This window comes from Sander lucioperca, chromosome 8, assembly GCF_008315115.2.
Source record: "Sander lucioperca isolate FBNREF2018 chromosome 8, SLUC_FBN_1.2, whole genome shotgun sequence".
Taxonomy (NCBI): Eukaryota; Metazoa; Chordata; class Actinopteri; order Perciformes; family Percidae; genus Sander; species Sander lucioperca.
In genome coordinates, this window is record NC_050180.1 from 18906608 (window position 1) to 18923064 (window position 16457).

Below are 16457 nucleotides of genomic sequence, written 5' to 3' on the forward strand. Positions count from 1 at the left end.
CAATGTGGAAATGCCTTAAAATGGCATTCTATGTAATTTCCAGCAGGGGGCAACTTCCCCATTTGCAAAAAGAAGTCTGTTTCCATAGTAATCTATAGGAAAATGACCCTCACTTGATTTAATACCTCATCCTCTAAACATTTTCATAATGAGTTCATGGTCTCAATCGCTAGTTTTAAGTCTTCTTCAATACAACATGATGTTCATTTTGTAAATTATGGTCCCATTTGTTTAAAAAAAATTACGATAAAGCAGGGGATGCTCTAGGGGTGTGGTTACACGCCGAGCTGTCAATCATGACAGAGGCTTAGCAATGTGTATCCATGGCCATGTGTACATTAAAATAGCCATGAAATTGTTTTGGGTGTTGTCTTAAACTTTGACCCTCTGTGTTTTCACTTCATTAAAGTTAATTGGAACATTTTGTCACCTAAAAATGTCTTGTTCAGCGTTATGCCAACCAAGCTAGCTAGCTACAGCTAGCATTAGCTGGTAACTTAAGGGAAAGTTTGCCGATTTTCTGTACTGCCGTACATGCAGATGAATGGCGGCAGTACCCGGAGGTCAGCGTTTACCCGACGGTAAATCTCTCCTGGGTGACTCACTTCAGAAGGGCTGAAAATCAGCAACTTTCCCCCTTTAACGTTTAGCTTAGCGCACTGGCTTGGCTGTGTCATCCTATCCAGCTCCACCCTCTCGTCAAAAATCGTCACATCCAATTGCAAAAAACAAGATGGCGACGCCTGTATCGCCAAACTCGAGGCTGCATAACATCAGTCCACAAACCAATGGGTGACGTCACGGATGCTACGTCCACTATTTTTACAGTCTATGGACCATACCACTGAGTCTGCGTATTAAATCCAATTTATGGTAAATCATGTATAATTTATATCACTATTTGGCTGTTTGGCAAAATTGAAGCGTTTACATGGATTTTCTTAACCTTCCAAGAAGCCATTGGTTATATAATTTTTTTTTTTCAAAGTTAAATTATAGTTAAATTGCATACATTTCAAAATATCAAAAGATACGTGAAGGTATGACTGTTATGGAATAAGACAAGCAAATTTCAAGAATATTTTAATTATTTTTCATACCATAAAAGAATAAATGGAAGTAAGTGAGTAAGACAAATACAATGAAAAATCATAAATTATATTCAGAAAACTGTCAGCAGTTATATGTAGATGACACCTGGTTTGAAGAAGAGCTAAATCTAGCTAAAATACAATGGTATTTTAATATACAAGATTATATTAATATTTCATAAATGACTACCAATTATCACATGACTGCAGTTCCATACTTACGCTATACACAAACAGAAACATGTATGAACATACATATATGAACACAAACATATATTTGAAGCTACACTATGTTTGCTCTGAAGTGGGATAAATCACACATCTCTTGTCAATTCGTAACATCCATTCAGGACAGTAAGCCAGGGCTGAGGGTGTTGTCTTTTCTGACCAATCAGAGAGGCTGAGCCAGTCTTTTTCCTCCTCTCTGACGTCAGGCAGATGAGAGCACAGGAGAGTGAGACTGAGAGACAGAGGAAGACAGGTTGATGGTGAGCGAGAGCTTAAAAAAAGTGTCATATCAGAATAGGGTCAGATGAGAGGGAGAAGAAGGAAGATAAGGATGGAGTGAGATGGTGGCAATAAGAAACAAGAAATAAAATGCTGTCAGGTCATTGAAAGGAGGAAAGAAAGGAAGTCCATGCACCCTAAAGCCAGCTGTAAGGAGCAAACAAGAGATGGACAGAGATATAGTGACAGATTCACATAATGGAATTCACATTTCCACACTGACACAGTGTGCAGGAGGTGTGAAGGTTGTGGCACAGTTGGCTGATGTCACCTGTCTCTTTCCTTTCGCCCTATTCTCCTCCTCTTCTGATTGTTGTTAGGTCTAGCTTAGCAACCACCTCTGTCCTCGTCCCTGTCTCCCTCTGTAAGGAATGCTGATGGGTGGGGAACACATTTCATTGATGAGATATTGAACATCAGGGTGAAAAAAAGGACTTGCAAAAACTTAAAATTCTCATGAAATATTGTTTTTTAAAGAAACAACATTGTCAGGATCAGTTTAAGCTTCCTGTATGTGTAAATACCCGTTACAGAATGTGGTTATCTTTTATTGTCAAACTTGGATCAAATTCAGAATGACTTATAAAACTTTAAACTTCAAAGCAGGTCAATGAACCCTCCACTTGTTCATAAAACATTTTTAAATAGACATGTATAAATAGATAGTTGAGCTTTGACAAGCCAGACAGAACAATGATTTAAAAATAGATATAACAGGAGTTTGGATATTGAATGATGCTTTTGATTTCCTACAAACTTAAATAGAAAAAGAGGTAACTGGGCAACCTACCCTTGATAGAGCTACTGTATCAGTGCAATCAAAAAACACTCAATTCTGCACATGTATGTACAGTTGTTTCAGATTAGATACAAACACGTTCCCCAGCATGGATAGCAGATGACTCATGTCTGCCAGCCCTTACTGTTACTGTGATGGCTCCAGATTTAAGGCCAGAAATTTGCATTCATCACACAGACATACACTCTCTCCTTTGTCTCTGTCTCTCTACTCTGTCTCACTCCTGCCCTCACACTACTTATGTCTCCTTTACACACACACACACACACACACACACACACACGCACACACACACACACACACACACACACACACACACACACACACACACACACACACACACACACACACACACACACACACACACACACACACATAGGTAGGGAAAGTGTTGGGAGTGGTGTGAAACTGACAACTCTCTGTTGTGCCAGACACACACTCCATATGTTGTTGATTGGCCACCTCTCAGGAGCTGACATAAGTCAGGCGTTCAGCTCAAACCAATCAAATTGCGGATCTGGAAATGGCATTATGAAACTCCCGCCAAGGTCCCTATATCCATAAGTCTACCAACAGTGCAGGATGAGGCAGGTATACACATGCACAAACACACAGTTAGGGTCATAGTATGAAATGGAGCAACTACAGTTAAAGGAAGACTAGACAATCCTAGTTGAAGTCGGACATCTATCCCTGAGAGGCATGATCACAGCATCCTGCTATTACATAATATGTGAGAGCAATGAGTGATGAATGATGAGTATTCAAGCATCCATATCAGTGACACAACAGATGTATGCCATAACACCATCTGTGGTTTCAAATACAGTTCATGTTCCTGCTGTACCACAATTTCAGGCACTGCATGGTGAATTTTCAGGCCCAATTACAATCAGAGGTGAATCACAGAACAAGTGGTTCAAAAACATCAAGCAAATTGAATCTCCTTGTGTGAGCACCCGTTGACATTTAGTGATAAATCAGCAAATTACGTTAGTGAGAAGACTTGTTCCCTCCGCTCAGAACATAACGGAAATGGCCTGCATTACTGGCTTCCTGATTTTTTTTTAGGTTAAACAGCTCTGGAGTATGCTTAAGGGAAGGTGCAATGCCACCAACAGCACAACAAGAGGGAATAAACAACTATTTTTGTTGTGTTTAAGGGGAAGTTTTAAAAAGTAAACCTTCCAGACAACAGTGAGTGGTGAGCTATCCATGGTGCTGAAGTTCAGTGCTGTTCTCCCATTGTAGAATAAGCTGCCTCCCGCCCTGCCTCACACACAAATTAATCAGATACTATCTCTTGTCTTATCCCCAATATACAGCCCATTAACATTAAGCAACACTCTCTTTGGTGGCACTCCAAGCCATTCACACTGACAATGATTACTAGTTTTAAGGACGAGGATAAATACTGTAATTTACTTTCTTCTCCCTTCAAGCAACTACCACCTATCTCTTTCTCCCCCCTTGTTCTCTCCCTGTCCCTCACACACACAGGGACATTACATATAGGGCCATACTGTAAGTCAGGTGTTTGTTTAAAACCCACTGACCAAACACAACACAGCTGATAAGATATAACCCACTTGCAGGGAACAGGTACATGCTATTGTCAAACCTACAACCACAGACCTTGCTTGTTCAGCTGCTTTCACATGTCAGAGGCTCAACCTGTTTTCAACGTTGTGAAAGCCTTCATTTCCTTAATATTATTTTCACCTGCTTCTCCCCTAGACAAGAATACACGATTTGGGAGTATAAATGAGCCGGATCAATGAATCTTAGACAGTCAGTGTGATGTCTTACTGTAACTGCATTTTAGTACTTGTGAATGGACTCGGTTTTCTTCTGCACCAAAAGCAAGATGTCGCCAAAAGTGCATGTGTTTGTGCCCTGCCAAGATAATATTTGGGTACTATTAGTCATGAAGAGCTCAGAGGATATCCTAAACACCGTTAACCACCTTTGTGTGAGTCTGTGCTCTCTCTCACTCTCTCCCTCCCTGTATGTCTGTGTGTGACTGTGTGTGTGTGACTGTGTGTTTGTGTGTGTGTGTGTGTGTGTGTGTGTGTGTGTGTGTGTGTGTGTATGTATGTGTGTGTATATAGGTAATAAGCTGCTCCGCCACTGCGCAACGATGGAGCTATCGCAACGATGGAGATGACGCAAACCGACCCAGCTCTCCGAAAAAGTGTTTCAAGACGAACATGGCGGCAACTTAACCGCGGTCCAAGATGACAATGGCCAACGGGAGAAAGGATTCTAGGCTTTCCGCCCAGGTACCGGACAGTGTGCATGCATCAAAAGGGCTCGTTGCTCTCCTTTAAGTGAATCTGCAAAACGAAAGGCGGCAGACTCGCAGCATCAGTACCGAGAGGCTCGCAACTGCTGGTCTCCCTGCGCCCCAGACGAGAGAACAAATCCGGGGAGGGACGGTAGAGAGAGGGGGGCATGCGGTCAAAGAGGACGCCGTTTCCCCCCGGAGAGCCATGGAGAACCGGGATGCGGCAGCGCGAAGCTTAATCTGTGCGGGCGCGCTAATTGGATCGGAGTAGCACCGATTGCTGCGGGCGCGATAGAGGAGCGCCCTGGACCGGCGGAGGCACGGCACCGTTACAGAGGAGAACCAACCGGAGTCCGTTTCCCCAAGTCAATGAGTATTGTGGCAGAGCAGCCCCCGCGGTGGAGTCGGCCAGGGCAGCACTTTCCTAAAATATGACCAGGGGTGCTTGGATGCGTCGGCAGCATGATGAGGGCTTAAAATACTGGTTTGCATCCCGAGAGAACGAGAAGCCATTTACCGAGTCGGAACGGGCCCAGAGATGGCGACTGTCGCTGGCCTCTCTGCTGTTCATCACCGTCCTGCTCTCTGATCACTTGTGGTTCTGCGCCGAGGCAAAACTGACGCGAACCCGAGACAAGCGGTCGGACGAGGGGCTTGCAATTACGGACATGGGCGAGTACCCAAACTCCCTCCACCAACATCCAACATCACCTGACCCCAACCATCTCGCCAGAGAGCAAGATGTTATTTTTCTAGGGAATTCTACCAAACCTCTGTGGCGAATGGACACCTGTCATCCAGACAGCCTGTCCAAAGACTGCTTTACTTTCACGGACGCGAAGACCGTGTGCCTGGGCCTCTCCGGTAGAGGGGAAAAGGGGACACAGTTGGCGTACGTGAATCTGAGCGATTTGTACCTTTCTTTTTGTAATTCATACTCACTTTTGGATTTGTTTTACGGGTTTACGAGTCCGGACGATTTGAATTGCACCCTGGATATGGCCATGGGGGTAGATCTGCTGGGATGCAGCAAGTGTGTCCGGGCTTATCAGCTTCTTGACAAGCGGGCGGAGGACAACTACCGGGAGTTTGAATTACTGGTTCAGAAATACGAGACGGATGCATACTCGGTCAGGACGTGCATGGAGGAATGCAAGGTAGGACTAACGAGGCTACACACACACACACACACACACACACACACACACACACACACACACACACACACACACACACACACACACACACACATAAAACAAACAAAAAGAACAAAGTGACAGTCGTAATGGCAACCGTTGGGCATATTTCTCACTTATTGGTATTTATTTTTTCAGAGATCAGGCTACCAGTAGGCTAACAGTGATTTTACTGCATCAGCTGGGCTGTCAGGGTTTGCACAAACACACAGTTGCACCACATGACAATGGCATGGGGGACAAGAGGACTTGTCAACAGACTCCTACAGTCCTTCATCATTCTCTTGCCCTCTCCTTTTTCCTTGTCTCTCTTTTTCTCTAGCTCTCCAAGCCTAATCTTTTAATATGGACCACTTTGTGAACTGTGACTGTAGAAGTGACATTTGACATTTGGAGCAAGGGCCAGGCTTGCACCGCAGCTCTATGAGATGAGGGGAGAGAGGGCTGTTGAGTGGTGCTCATTTCAATATCGTTAATAGCACAGGAGTGATTTCTGCACCTAATCCAGGCTTTCTATTGTCCCCAGTTTACTTGTTGTTTCAACATGGCAGCCTAGAGTACATGTTGTGCATGTCAACAACATAGCATACCTTGGTCTAAATCATCTATACACACACACACACACACACCACACCACACACACACACACACACACACACACACACACACACACACACACACACACACACACACACACACACACATACACACACACTTTGTCTTGTGTTTTAGGCATCAAGATCCACTGACTGAACTGTGTTGAACAAAGAATATGTACCTGCAAATAGTTACATGGTGGGGATATATTGGGTGAATTACACTTCGATCTGGTTCATTTGTTGTGCACTGGACTTTTGCAGAGGCTCCGTCTCTCCCGACAGCTGCTGTGTGCATCCTCCTGTGCTCACTGACGTCAGGACAGGCTTGTTTCTTTTGCTGTGTACTTATGATATGAATTGTTTTCATTGTTTTAATTAGTCTGGCAGCGAAGTATGGCTATATAGTTACCTTTATTAGCACAAAGACCATGACCAACCTCATTTCTCGAACTAAGCGGACCACTCCATTGCATCTTTCCCACCTCTATACCCATACAAGATTACTGTAACTAAAGCAGGTGGGTTCATGCGTTTATGTTTGTCACACCTGATATATAGGAAATATGCAGTGTGGGGTCTTTCATTAATAAGCTTGAGAATCACTGATATGGTACGTTTGGAAAATGGTTAATGACACTCGGGATGTGGGAGTATGGATAAGAACAAAAGAGCATTATGATGTTGGTCTGGCTTGTACTGCCTCTGGTTACAGTTTTTTTTGATTGCTTGTGAAAGCAGGGACCGGTTTTTCAAAACACTACACACAATTAGCACAACCACACACCCAATCAGCAGAACACCTCAGACCCTTTGCAAAATGAAACATTCTTGTAAAAACTATACACTAATTTATAAAAATCATATTTTGTTACCATATGAATTTCATTTGACTTAATTCTGTTTGAACCAGTTACACACTGCTGTTGCTAACCTAAAACACGTTTAGCAATTCTACTTCTCAGTGTGTAGAGTACAGTAAATTACAGTTTTTCTTGATTGCTTTGACCTGCTTAAAGAAACTGGGATCCACTCGGTTTTCATCATCACTGTCTCAGCAGAGCAGAAGACACCGCTTGCAAATGTGTTAACCCTTTCTCATTGGATTGACACATTTTCCCCACCCTTTTCCAGAACAGTTAACATGGATGTCATTCAAGCAGTCCAAACTCCATTGTTTTAGCTATGGTAACCAAACAGAAACCATCTGTTCCTAACTATTAGAAACTACCTACATCAGTATGAAATCACTGAAGCACCTGTTTGACACTCCTTCACACAAATCTTCAATTAGCAGTCAGTCTGCAGGCCTTAAAGGTGCAGCGTCTGTGTTGTTCTTTGCCAACATGGATGGAAGAGGTCAAAGGCAGATGAGAGTGAGAGTGAGAGGAAGAGGTAGAAGGGTCCGAGGAAGAGGAGTCCGAGTGCGAGGTGGAGGTATAGTTGGAAGGGCTCAGGTTGCTGATGAAATTCGGTCAACTATTATTGATCACGTTATCAATCATGGCCATGTGGCCCCATCATCAAGACAGAAGAGACTGAGTATCAATAGTGGCTATTTCTTATACTCTACAGTAATAGATGTTTATACTTTACTGTAAGAGATTTTATTGTTATTTTCTTAATTTCTTATACTCTAATATATTTTATTTTGGTTTAGATGTATTTTGTGTAATATTTACAGTATTTCAGTTTTCAGCCACAGTTTGAAAATAAGAATCAATGGAATCAATAAAATGTGCATCAAAGCATTTCTGATTCTGGATCCAATTCTTTGCAAGAAGGCAAATTTGACAACAAATGGCACTGGCATGAAAGCTACGTAGAGTAATAAGCTACAGTGACAAGCAATGGTGCACTGATTCGCACTGAGTGCTGTATTTTGTATTTTGTTGTCCACTGTGTAATGGTTGATTGGAAGAGCTCATACACTTGTTTGCAAGTTGTGTTGTTTGAAGGCAAAATTAGCTTTTGTTGCATATTTTAAATGTTTTGGCACAGTTAGAGCCTTTTGCAAACAAAATGTGTCATTTTGACCATGAGTGCCACTGTTTCGGCCTGTGTGTTAACTGTTTTGAAAAATGTGGAGTTTGAGTTGACTGCTACATCAAAGCAATCAAGAAAAACTGTAAGTACACAGAGAAAGTGAAAATATACAATAAGTTCACCAAACACTACACAAGACCAATGTTGCAGACTGAGGAAAATATAATTTATTTCTCTCCATATACCCAAATCAGTCAACATGTCAACATGGAGAATCACAACAAAACATTTCCCAGTTTTCATACAGCTACTACAGCAGTGTACATAACTCAGCAAACAACAGACAAACATAAAATACTGTATCCAGTACAGGTTACAGACAGTTACAGAAAAGATCTGACAAATAAAAATACTAGACATTATCTGTTCGCCTAGCTGGATCTGGCCAGTGAATTTCATCAACATCACAGGCGATATCCTCTTTGGCAAGACAACGTGGGAAGAACCATCTTGAATATTGAATCCATCCTTGCACAGCTGCAAGTCAACCTGTTCACAGGCATCCTCCATGGCCTGAATGAGGGGTACCTCTTCCTCTACCTCCTTCTCCTCCTCTGTGGATTCCCACTTTCACCCTGCCTCTTCTTCTCACTCCTTTCATTTTGGTTGAAGGCAGGTGAACTTACCTGCTGTATTTTTATAGTGCTTAAACCTGAATGGTGTGTCTACAATTAAGCAATCATGTGTTTACGCACCTGATGGCTGTGTTTCACAGATCGGCTCATAGTTGTGGTAATTTGACAGTCAGTGCTTTGGAATTGCAAGGAAGTGACATAATGATATACTTCTGTGTCTAATGAATACAAGTATGTTTAGTGTTTTGCAAATCACTGTGTGTATTTTTTTTTTTTAAAAAGTATGAAGCTGACATTATGCTTATAGTGGTGCACATCTGGGCCAATGTTTTGCTCCTTGAAAAAAAGGTTTTGATAATTGTGTAATACTTTTGATTTCAGTGTGTGAGCAATTGTCAAAAACTGTAAGATACAGCACGTGCATTCTTACACTGCCTGTACTGTATCTACAGTACAGCTGTGTGTATGCTTGGCAGATAACTTTTCAACTGTGCTGTAACATGTTTTTGTAAAGCATAACCAATTTCCTTGTCCTGAACATCCAGGTGTTTAACAATTATGACAGTTGTTATAAAACTTATCCAAAATCAAGAGAGCTGCAGTGTCACCACCACAACAGCACTATAACACAGGTCAGGGAATGGACCTCGGAAAGCAGGAAATCTTCTCTCAAAACTGCCCTCATGATGATCCTGCAACCCAAACCCATTTCTACAAGATGGATGTTGCACAAGGGCAGATGGTCAGGGTGCTGGGCTGTGAGTGCTGATAATTCATGTATGTGTGCGAGGAAGGCCAGTTAATGGGAGGATATACTAAGGGTAAACCTTCACAATGGAATCATGTGCTGCTTATATATTTTTTTATTGTGAGTCATAGCTTATTCTTAGGCCTGTTTGTCAGAGAATGTGTTCACGCATATGTGCTGTGTGTACGTATGTGCATGAATCTGGTTCCTATAGCATCTTATAGTTTTTTACTTCATGTACCATCTAATCACTAGTGTGCATTTGCACTCCTACTCTTTGATAATGTAATCAGAGTCAGGCAGGGCTATAGCAGCCTTTTAGCTCCTTTAGCCCAATCTGAATTGCTAATCTGCTCCAGTGTTCGTTTGACCTTTGTGAAATCACAGCACCCCAGGCCTGCATCACAAACTACCGCTCCTTGAAGAACCTCTCTGCTGGACCATAAAAAGACATTAGACAGCTTGAAACAATACTTATTTCTATTCACTCTTATCTCTGTTATTTCTCTCGTCTCAGACCTTTCCACTTCTTCATCCACATTTTAAACAACTGCTCAAGGCTTCTTTTCATATGGTTCAAATTAATTTAACTTTTTTTTTAAATTTGTGTATGCTGTAGATGTGTGTTGTCTATGTTGTATAAGTTTAGGGGATGGGAGAACAGATACGCTGTGAGATGAAAAGGAAGGAGAAGGAATTGTGGAAATGTGAGGTATACTTTAGAGGTGAATTTAAAGTAGGTAACAGAAATAATAACGTTGAATTGAAGATTAGAAACTGTCACAAAGAGGCAACAATATCAACACCTATAAACAGTACACACACACGCATGCATGTGCACGCACGTCCACACACACACACACACACACACACACACACACACACACACACACACACACACACACAAAGAGCCCCATGTGCAGTGTTTCCTGCAGGTCCAGACCTGACTGTCCCTTCCGGTGTAATTTAATTTACACTCCCATAATTCTCTGCTTCTCTGGTGGCTGTGTCTCCAGGGCTCTGTTTCAACATGTTGATCTCCTTTCTCCCTCTATCTTTCATTGACTCTCGTTCATTTCACATCCTTTCCCTCTTTGTCTTTCTTCCATCTGTGTCACAGCTCTGAGGAACCAACATCATACACATATATGTATGTGTTGAGTATCGGTCTCTACATCACCTCCAGCCCTCTCTCCCTCCTCCTTATAGATGTGCTTCCCATCAGGGGCCTTGGTTTCTCTCCCTCTCCCTTCCTAGAAATATTTGGGTCTTGAGCTCTCTTTTTCTGCTAGAGTGATAGATACTGATCTAGGCTAAGGTCCTTTCCTTCCCTTGAATTACAGGCCTGTCCACACAGATCCCACTGTGTGTTCCCTCACCCAACCTCTGTTCATTCAATCCCTCTTTCTCCTCTATCACTCTCTTTCTACAAGACTATTTAGTTAAGCCCCTATTAAATTTAGCTGTTTATGTTTTAACTCCACAGTGAAGAAAGGCTGATTGTGTTTCCATTAAATAAAACAGATTTACAAAAAGTCCCTGCTGGAGTCTATGTCAAAGCTAAATTAAGTAAAGATAAGATTTTATTGATCCCAGGAGGGAAATGTTGCATTGCAGCACCACAGGAAGCAAACCAGAGATACAGTAAGTAGTAAAACCAGTCTACAGTCATGCTAGTGTCTTTGTGATGCTGTACAGGCACAGAGGGGCTTTAAACTAAATTTGAATATCAGTGATGGCAATGCTAACATGTTAATATTTAGGTTTGCCAAGGTAACCATCTTAGTTTAGTTCAGTTTAACATTTGCTAATTATCACTAAACACAAAGTACGGAGGCCAATGGGAATGTCATTGATTTTGCAGTTTTTGGTTATAAACCAAATAATTCGACAAATTGAAAATTTTACTTGATGTTGCTAGATGAAAATGAAGGGATCACCACAATGATCATAATTCATCCTGAGCGGACAAATTTAAATTTATCAAATTTGATAGCAGTTTATACAATAATTAGAAAGTAGTGAGATTGAAACTGTTAGTACCTGTTCTGGGCCTCTCAATCATATTACATGTTCTTTCTCAGCAGATGGAGATTGTCCACTTTACATTTCCATTATCCAGGTCCATAGAAGTTCTTGAAAGCTCCAGAACAGCTACTAAAGAACTGTGTGATGAGATTGCTCTTGTCAGTCCATCTAAAATTCACTCTGTACCAAAGCAAAGTGCCGGGATCAGCAGAGTCAATAGGATACATTGACTGGGGACCATAAATGTCTTTACGGATTTTAATGCAATCTTCTCAATATTTGTAGAGAAGACAGCAGATATGCCGACTGTCAGCAGACTGACATTGCCATCGCTAGAGCCTTGCAGCTAGCATAGCTTTAAAATATAGATCTAAATCAGAGCTATATAGAGCACATTATCCAGGACCCTGAAATTTGAGCTCAAAGTGACAAAGATAAATACTGTACATATTTCATACATATTATATACAAAGTCTGGGACAACATTCAGAGGTAGTAACTCTTTAAGAAAATATACTGACTCAGCATATGTTTCTATTAACACTGGTAAATGGAAGTTGTGCTAAACTACACCTTTTTTAAACCTTACAGCTTTTTAATGTAAATTAAATTAAAGCAGAATGTACAGATTGTTTGGCTATCAACACTGCAAGCCCTGCACTTTTCTCTCTCCCCCTCAAATTCAATTAGGGCTCTGTTGCTTCTCTACGCAGCTCAAATAGATCCAGGGAAACTCCCCTTCATATGAGCTGCCAGTGTTTGTTTCTCCCTAGGCAGGAGATAAGGGAATGCATTTGTTCGAAAAGAACACAGCAGCACTCCCATGGAAACGCCTCCTCGTCGTCCTCTTTTCCCCGTTTACGGAGCACAATGAGACTGTACAGCTCCCTCCTTCGCTGCCTTGGGCCTCACCGTCAATCAACACATCCACACCCATTTCTTTCTCTCTGTATTTTGTTTCTCCCTCTTCCCTGCAGGCCACTACTCTGAAAAAGTCCTGTCCCTCATTCAGTTAGTAATATGCGAAGGAGTAGTGTCTTGATTGCCTGGTGCTTTTGGGTCTGCTGAAAAAGTAAAAAACAAACAGTATGTGCTTGCCCATACGTGTGTGTGTGTGTGTGTGTGTGTGACTGTGTGCAAGAATAAGCTGCATGTACCCAGCCAATCACTGTAGGCCATAGATCAACTCAACTCATAATGAGACAAAAGTTGCAATGAGTCCTTTTAATGCATCCAATTCAATCAGATCTATGGCATAAACAAATTATGACTTACAAATGCACACTTGCATACGAATGCACTTGCTGTCTCTTCTCTCCTCTGTCTCACTGGTATGCTTAGTTGAATGACTTGATGAGTGGGTGATGTGTTATGTTTGATTTTCTGTGACGAAGTGAAGAGAGAAAAGGGGCTATATACAGCGGAAATGGCTGGTATTGATAACTGACTCCATACAAAATGCATTAAACTCTCTGATAAAATGACTTTAGGTATTTAACAGCCCATATCTATATAAAATAGTCAGCATCTTCACGACTTAAGGAGAAAAACTGGTATGCGTTTGTGGCGAAAAAAAAGATGACAATTGGATTAAGAAAAACAGTAATGTGAGGTGTCTGATTTTAGAACACAAACCATCTGAGATACACAAGTGCTACCATGACAGCCCAGCACCGTCTCACAATTCTGGTCTCAAGCTCTCCTTTTTATTGAGATTCACATGTTAATTCAGTTCTTTTGCATAAGCATGTCACTGATCTGTAGACTTTATTAAAAGGAAGATAAATGTGCTTTTCAATGGAATTAGTCATTGATAAAAATGTAATTTATTTAATCAGAACTTCGTTGAAGGCATATACATGTATAAAGCAGAGTGCAAGAATGTGCTATGTAGACACTATTTTTAGAGTAGTGTCAGTATGCTGTTTGATGGTGTTGTTGATATTAGATGAGAAATTGAATGGAACAGCACATCGCATTTTATTTACATTTCATCTCCTAGGTAAAGACATCTGGATTATGAATGCACTTGAGGCAAAAAATGCTTTTCATAAAACCTCTCTGTAAAATAGTAAATAAAGAATAAGGTGTGTATTTAGGCCTATAGGTCTTGGGGAGTACTACTGCATATGTGAAAAATGTATAAAGCCTTTTTGTGGCTCCAGAGGGAGCTGCACGATAGACTGCCTCAAGTGATGTCACTTGGGTTGGGTCTGAAGACTACAAGTTTGAAAAAGAAACAAATCTGGGGGTGTAGAGATAGAAATAAGTGACAAGACCTCTGTAGCCTGCTCCTCATCTCTGCTTGATGCTAGTGGCTAGCTGCTACCAGCAAACCCGAATCTCTGACCAAACTATCTGCAGTTAGAGTTGCATTATGGGTAGGATTTAGACAAGGAAGAATAATGTGTGGAATATAAAAGACAATATCTCTGTTTCTGCTGCACGGATTTTCATCCTTTTTTCAAAAACTGCCCATGAGTTCGACAATCTTATAGAAGTGCAATGCTAAAACTGTGGCGTACTTGTTTAATACCCTGTTGTCAGTCACCCAGAACATCAGCATGAACTCAGACCCCAATGACACGTATTGCCAGATATTGAAGAAATCTCAATACATCAATTTCTCCAAGACGCAAAACATAACCATTTGTCCTGCCCAGTGTAACTACGTCAGCCTATCCTTGTGACAATGGCAGCTGAAGTGACACTGACATAACACTACAATTAGCCATACAGTAATTGTTGTTGTCACATTATTAAGCAATTTGAGTTTCTTTCCATCCAAGTGAGTCATCCATGTGTTTGTGTTAGTTTATGGACAGGTGTTAGGTACCTAGCTAGGGTTCTAATGTTGTGACTACACTACTAAAGTGCATATGTCTTCTTCTTCTGGTGTTTTGTAGCCACAGCTTCAGGTGTGTTACCGACACCCTCTGGAGCGAAGTAGTGCTGACCCTGATGCTTTCACCTGCATAAAAGACACTTTAAATGGGAACAAAAACAACAAGATCAAATAGAAACTGACAGCAGCAAAAGTAAAGTGTGCTGACAATGCTACAGTCGGAGCATCTCTGGTAGAGAGACAGAAACCAGTCACAGTTCCAAGACTCTGGTGACATTCTCACATTACTGAGTCATCATCAGCCGCTCACAGCATGTCCTGATTCAGGGAAAGCAGAGCAGAGGAGAGAAGAGAGAAGATCGACACACATACATGCAGTTTCATGTTTATTAACTCACACATACTGTACATTCACAGCATGAACTCTATGCATACCGTAGCATAGCCAACAACACTACACACATGGGAGAGAGGCTGACAGTGATCACATGACACAAGCAAACAGAGGAGGGGTGGAGAGGGAGAGAGACTGACAAATCAATGGTTAGATTAGAGGGAATACCCAGTGATGTGTGCAGCATGATGGGCTTGTGTCAGATCCCCTGACATACTGTATTTCTATGGGTTTTGTAAAAACAATTAATTTAAGCACCTGGTCCTACCTAATCCTTTCAATTTTAATCAGGCTAGTGTTTCTGTCAAAGGATGAGTGTGTGTGTGTGTGTGGGGGGGGGGCATGTTTGAGTGCATGAAGTGTTGATGTTGTTTCCATCAGCTATTGATCTCAAAAGAATTGATAGGAATATTAAAGACATAGTGTTATTGATCTTCTCATCTAACTCTCTGCAAGAAAGCAAATAAGGGCATTTCCCAAAATGCAAAATTATTTCTTAAACGTTTATTAACTTGAAATTGGGTACATTTCCATTTTATAGGTTGCAACTAACAAGTTATTTTATGCTAAATTAATCTGCTGATTGTTTCTTTGATAAACCAATTAATTATTTTGTCCATAAAATGTGAAAAAAAGCCCATTACAATTACCCTGAGTCCAGGGTGATATATCTAAATACTGTAGCTAAAGTTATTCGATTTACCATCACAAATTATAAAGAAGAGCAGCAAATCATCACACTTAGGGAGCTGGAACCAAAGAATGGGCATAGTGGTGACATTCAAAAATAAAATCACAGGGGGTGGTAATGCAGTGTATAACAAGTCTGAATAAAATGTGACTCTGCTTTGATGCTCTAAATGTTTTCATGATGTCATGATGGATATTCTTATCCCTGTCTGATAATACGGTAAAAGAAATCAAGACAACAATATTGCATTGTTTTATTGTTTGTTTTATTATACTAAAAAGCAACGCAACCTAAAAAGGTTGCTTTTTAGTCTATGTGTGTGTGTGTGTGTGTGTGTGTGTGTGTGTGTGTGTGTGTGTGTGTGTGTGTGTGTGTCTGTGTGTCTTTGTGTGTGTGATCACTTGTGTTTCTACTAAAAAATATTTTCCAGGAAGGGTTGGAAAGCCTCTAAAATAGCATTTAGGCAATATTACACTAAACGCCTCCATTCAAACTGATGCAAATGAGTTTTTGTTGTCCTCCTCACAGCCCTCATTATGAAGCCAAAGAGGCTGATTATTCACATCATTATTCCAGTGGCACCTAGCAACCACCTCACCACTGAGGAGCCTTTCCTGGTGCGTGATGCAGGCTTAAAGAATGTGAGACCTACAG

At 41.2% G+C, this 16457-nt stretch overlaps 1 protein-coding gene across 1 annotated transcript in view; it reads left to right on the top strand.

Moving 5' to 3' along the window:
* Positions 1-4435: 4435 nt before the first annotated feature.
* LOC116046951 (transmembrane protein FAM155A) overlaps positions 4436-16457 on the top strand; it is a 111927-nt gene continuing 99905 nt past the window's right edge. The window contains exon 1 of the mRNA XM_031295425.2: positions 4436-5841. Coding sequence (XP_031151285.1) covers positions 5116-5841 — 726 coding nt within the window. The 5' untranslated portion in view covers positions 4436-5115. The remainder of the gene's footprint in view (positions 5842-16457) is intronic.